At 53.5% G+C, this 5,515-nt stretch overlaps 1 protein-coding gene across 1 annotated transcript; it reads right to left on the reverse strand.

Moving 5' to 3' along the window:
* Positions 1-2,089: 2,089 nt before the first annotated feature.
* Positions 2,090-4,758, reverse strand: MOGAT3 (monoacylglycerol O-acyltransferase 3). The gene is given in 8 exon segments (XM_087815200.1): positions 2,090-2,138; positions 2,140-2,239; positions 2,327-2,529; positions 3,117-3,291; positions 3,594-3,792; positions 4,060-4,130; positions 4,217-4,324; positions 4,544-4,758. Coding segments are annotated over 8 exon segments (978 nt in total). The 5' UTR covers positions 4,617-4,758.
* Between the last annotated feature and the right edge of the window lie 757 nt (positions 4,759-5,515).

Here is a 5,515-nt window from a genome sequence, read left to right on the forward strand (position 1 = left end):
TTTTTCAAGCAAATGGTTGAAAAGTGACTCTTGAGCCCCTCACCCACAGCAAGAATCTGTTTGGGGATGGAGAGGGGGGTTGGGGAGGACTTTTATTTATTTTTATCTTTATGGAATTTTTTTCTTTATTTTGATTGTTGATGCTATTACAGATGTTCCCATTTCCCCTCTTTTGTCCCTCTCCACCCACCACCCACCCCCCCTTCCTTCTGGCCATCACCGCACTCTTGTCTGTGTCTATGGGTTATGCATATATGTTCTTTATCTAACCCCTTCACCTACTTTCATCCATTCCCCACCTCCTCTTTGGGGCAGAACTTTTAGATTGCTGCAAGCCCTGCCCCTAGACAGGGAGGCTCACTTCAACAAGATCTGTGAAAAAAGCTTCAAGACACAAAGAGCTTGGTATGTCCCAGCTCTTGGGGGATGTGCCCACTGGAGAAATCTAGTGGCCAGATTGTGGCTGACTGGACATTCCATCCAGGATAGAAGGAAAACAAGTGGCTGCATTGAGGCTGGCCTGCACTCCAAGGGTATAGGGGCCAAGGGTGTTCAAGGCTGGAGCTGGTTTTCTCCATCTCTCTCTCCAGCCCCTCACTCCCCAAACTAGAAGAGTGAAGGAACTCCTACAGAGAAACCTATGTCGAGTGCATGGGCAGAAAAGTATGGACAGGTGATAAGGTAGGGAAAGTACAGAAGCTGCCAGAGGGGCCTTAAAGGGAAAACTCCGAAGAATCCATGAAAGTGCCACGGAGGGAGACTTTGAAGATCTGGAGGCCCAGAGAACACATTGTTACCTTATAGTGTAGTCAAGAACTTTTGGGCCCCCTTTCTCCTCTTCTGCCCACACTCAGTAACAGCAGCTAGCAAGGGAGGGGAAAGAAAGGTTAAACCCCATCCCTTTCTACTTCACCTTCCCCAACTGCCACTTCTGGGCAAGCAGGCAGCCCATTTGCAACCACCCCTTGCTGGAAGGGGACAATTCCTACCCCTAGATGAAGATCTAAGTGTTGATTATGAACTAAACATTTCTATGTACTAACTTAAAGTGAATAGAAATTAGCACCTGAGAACAACCCAGATAAGTCATGGGACTGCCCAGGTTTTCATCCGGAGACAAGAGAAAATTCTTCCACTGAATAAATTTAATAGGAAAGTGGGAAACAAATATAGTTGCATTCCAATTACATTCCAACAAGTTATTCTTATTTAAATCCTGGATACAGACACAAAGCCAGTCAACAAATAGGACTGACTAAAGACCACATAAGGACCCTTAGGCTGTTTAATCTGACCCTTTCATTTGACGGATGCCATGCCTATACTAAGACAATGATGATGATGATAGCAAACTCTCATTGGCTCATGCTTTGCCAATTTCTGTTCTAAGCCCCTAAATCTTAATTCTTTAATCTTCACAATAGTCCTATGCTTATTAAGCAAATGAGTAAATGGTGACCTAATACTGGGCTTTGCAGTAGGGCTTAATGATGGTAAGACAAATCCTTGCTTTCTCTGATCTCCCAGCCCCAAGGAAACAATCTATGTATTTAACTGTCTTTTCTAATACTGGGGATTATTCCACTCTCCATACTTGGTCAGGTACCCTTGACCAAGCTCAGTTTTTACTCAGAGTATTCCACTATCCACACTTTCTTCTCCACTCACCTAAATCCTGCTTACCCTTCAAAGTCTAACCCACCTGCAGCCACCTTCCCCAACTCAGTCTGAATGTCCTACAGCTCTTAGCTAAGCAGATGCCTTCATTTTCAGAGGGAGAAGGGGCCCAGAAAAGGGAAGAGACTTATGCAAGTTCATGCAACAGAACTAATTCTTGCTGGAAGGAGAATTTAGGGTCCTGATACCTAGTCTAAGGCAGCAACTCTGTAGCACGTTAGGATGGGGGCTGACTATGCCTAGGCATGTAACTCCCAGAGCCAGAGCCTCAGCACTGCAGACATCTGATTCTACAAAGTAGTGGTTGGAGAGAACTAGCTTTTATTGGAGGACTAGACACGGCAGTGGGGGCCGGGGTCTCAGTGCACTGGGATTAGCAGCTTGGGAGGTGGGTGGCAGGGCAAGGCCAAGGCTATGTGATGATGAGGTGAGTAGAAGCAGGAACATCACAGCTTTCCTGTGCTCCTCAGTTGTTCCAGAGCCTTCATGTAGAGCGTGTGGTAGGGGTCAACTTCCTCGTTGGTAGGGTGGAGGCACTGGGGCACCAGGACGGGGTGGCCCACTGTAGGAAGAGGAAAGACAGGCGAGGAGAGGCCTCTGCTGCCCACGCAGCTGATGGCAGCTTTCTTCCCTGGAGGTGAAGACTCACCCACAGTGGTGATGCGCACAGGGAAGGGCAGCAGGACCCAGGATTTGGCTGAGAAGAGACTGCGGCCCCAGAAGATGCAAGGAGCAAAGCCCAGGAGTTTCTTGATGATGGTCTGCCACAGATACTGCCAGGAGTCTGTGGCAAAAACCTTATGTCTGTAGATATCATTCTCCCCAAAGGAGTACACAGGCACCAGGGAGGCCATGGGAAGGAGAAGCAAGAGAAGAGGGGTGGTCAGGCCAGCGGCTCTTGGAGTACCCCAAGATGGAAGCCCCAGAGAACAGCATCACTCTCCCCACACCACATAATTCCACTTCCCAAGGCTTTTAAAGCAAATGACAATGGCTACAAAGAAAAATCTGGAAGAAAGTTCTCATATTTCATGAGAAATGATTGTGTACTGAATCTTCAAGTATACATTTCCTCATCTAGTCTTTACAACCAAGTCATCGCAAGGCAGGCATTAACCCTTTCACAGGTAAAGAAACATGCCTAGGTCTTGCTTTTGAAATAGTGTCAGAGAAGGGTTCGAACCCTGCTATTTGCACTATGACCCTGACTCTCTTGGAGTGAAAGGAAGCCTGGAAGGTGGACACAGTGCTTGGCACAGAGTAAACACTCAAGTACTGATGTGAGTGCCTTCCAGGTATAGGACCCAGTGTGGATTCTGGGCCCAGAACCACCTACAGGGATCCGGGTGTGTAGGGACGGAGAGTGTGCACCAGCGGGTGCACTGTGAAGTTCTGACCATTAAGAGCTGCCTCCGACTGGGCACTAGCACCCCACTCACCCATGCCTCAACACCAAGCGTGTAAAGCCTTTGTGATTCTTGAGAATGAGGTGATGCTCCCCTGGGAGTGCATACAAGGATTCTTGGGCACCCCCAACCACGATGACAATGGCCTTCCCAAGCTGGGGCTGCGACAGAATAAAGTCCAGGCTCTGGTGCCTCACAGAACACAGCCCTACAGGCATGAGGAAGTGAGGAGCAGTCACCACCCCCTCCTTGGCTCCCAGCCCCTCATCCTACCCTTTAGTATCTAAAGGGTAAGCCCCATATCTCATTCCTTCCAACCCTCCCCCCCCCATGCCCATGTCTCTGTGCCCTATAGTGTCTGTTCCAGCAAGGACACCATAGGACACTTGCTCCAAAGCTCTTCACTGATGCCCACTATGAGCCTGGCCAGTTTTTAGGCCAGGTCCCTGAGCTAGGTGAGTGGAGGTCACCTGGCCAGAGAGCACCTTTCCCACTCAGCTGGAGGCTCACCTGTGGACATGAAGTAGTCTCGATAGACTGGGAGGTGGAAGAGTCCATCCAGTGTGATTACTGAGGGCCCAGGGAACTGCTGGGAGAAGCTGGTGCTCTTGGTGGAGAAATTACAGAAGGTTCCGATGCCCATGATCCCATGTGGGTGAGAACCGAACACATAGTTCCGGTCAGGGGGCAGCTCTGCTGTTTTCACCAGCTTTGGGGTGTTGAGCAAGATGAGGAAAAAAAGGCATATAAGTCAGGACATCGGCTCAAATGTTGCCCCCACCCTAACAGACTTCAGAGTTTAAGGTCCTAGGATGAGGTCAAGGGCACAGGGGGCCCACTCTTGAACACCACTCCACCCCCTGCCCCATCGCCTTAGCTTAGGCAGCTGCAGCTCAGGCTCCAGCACAAGGAGAGGTAAATGGGGGAGGGGGGGAAGAGAAAGGAGGCAGAGTCTCTCTGGAGGGTAAACAGTCACCTTGATAGGATAAAAATCCCTTAGGTGTTTCCAAATGGCCCAGTCCCTCACCCACTCAGACCCCTTTCCACCTTAGGGTAGAGAGACAAGGGTGGAAAAGGCCTTGGAGGCACCCAGCTGCCATGGCTCACTACATGGGCCCCTTTCCAACACCCACCTTGTCTGGGTTTGTCCCAATCTGGGAAGAGCCATGCCAAGCAGAGAACAGACAATGACCAGAGGGGTGTGGAGAGAAGGGAGAGGTCAAGAAGGAATGAGAAAAGGCCTATGTGAAAGGTGAGAAAGAAAAACAAACTCAGTCATTTCACACGGGGGGCTCCTCTGGGCCCTCACAGATCCTATTCTCCAGCCACCTCCCAGCCCCAGCCAGCCCTCTCTCCCTCTGCCCTTGGGCATCCAGGTAAGTGGTGCTCCGGCCTTTCTCCCCCCAGTCCTTTCTCCCCCTGCTGACCCCAGGCACCCATGCGTCTCCCACTTCTCTCACCCACGAAAAGGAAAATGAACCCGTGTACGTGGGCACACACTGCTTCCAGCCACTGCTTCTGCAGGGTCTCCATGGTGCAGGCGGGCGGCAGGAGGGTGGAGACCCCTATCCCAGTGGCTGCTCTCTGCCAGCAGGGCTCCAGGACCCCGAGAAGCGATGAAAGTTTCCGCAGGTGCCCGGGAAGGCTTTCTGGCCCGAGGGGCCGAGCCTTTGCGACCCCCGGGATTGCGTGTGGGGCGGGTGGGGCGGGACGGGGGACTGAGGACCCCAACATCCTAGGACTCGGACGTCTCCGGGCTGTTCTCAGGCTGATCTTTGAGTGTCCTGAGTCAGTCGGTCCGGGCCGGCTGCAGGGCGGCTCCGCGAGGAGCGAGGGTCTGCGAGAGGGAGGTGAGGCCCCTACTGTGCGAAGAGACAGAGAAGACGCTGGGGCGCCCGCGGACTGGGCCCCACGAGCTGGCGGAACCCAGAAGCCCAACTGAGGCCGTCTGAACTCGAGGGCGCCGTTGCAGGCCCCTGACGCGTGCCCGGGATCTGTTTGTAGGTCTCGGGCAGTGTCAAGGCCACCGGGAGCCCCAGCCAGGCCGGGAGGGAGGGGTCAGGGGGTGGAGCTGAGCTGAGTCCCGGGCGCAGACCTCCCCTCTGGGCACAAACACACACGCACCCAAACACCGCAGCCCCCCCACCCACAGCCGCCGAGGGGGCGGGGACCACGGGGAGGCGGTGGCGCGCCTAGGTGAGCACGAGGTGCGGGTCTGCAGGGACCGCGTAGCGCCCCTGTGCTCTGGGAACAGCTGTAGAGCGCGTGCCGCGGGGCCACCTGCGTCCGGCTGGGCCTTGGGCTCCGCGGCACCGCGATTGGGGCCCCTACTGTGCGCGGAGTGGGAAGCGAGGGAGCGGTCGCTGGGACTCCCCGTCTCCTTCCCTCCCCGCGCTGCGAGCGTCCGGAACAGAGGTCACAGCCCGGGTTGT

The sequence above is a fragment of the Miniopterus natalensis genome, chromosome 3 (genome assembly GCF_054644295.1).
Source record: "Miniopterus natalensis isolate mMinNat1 chromosome 3, mMinNat1.hap1, whole genome shotgun sequence".
NCBI classification, from domain to species: Eukaryota; Metazoa; Chordata; class Mammalia; order Chiroptera; family Miniopteridae; genus Miniopterus; species Miniopterus natalensis.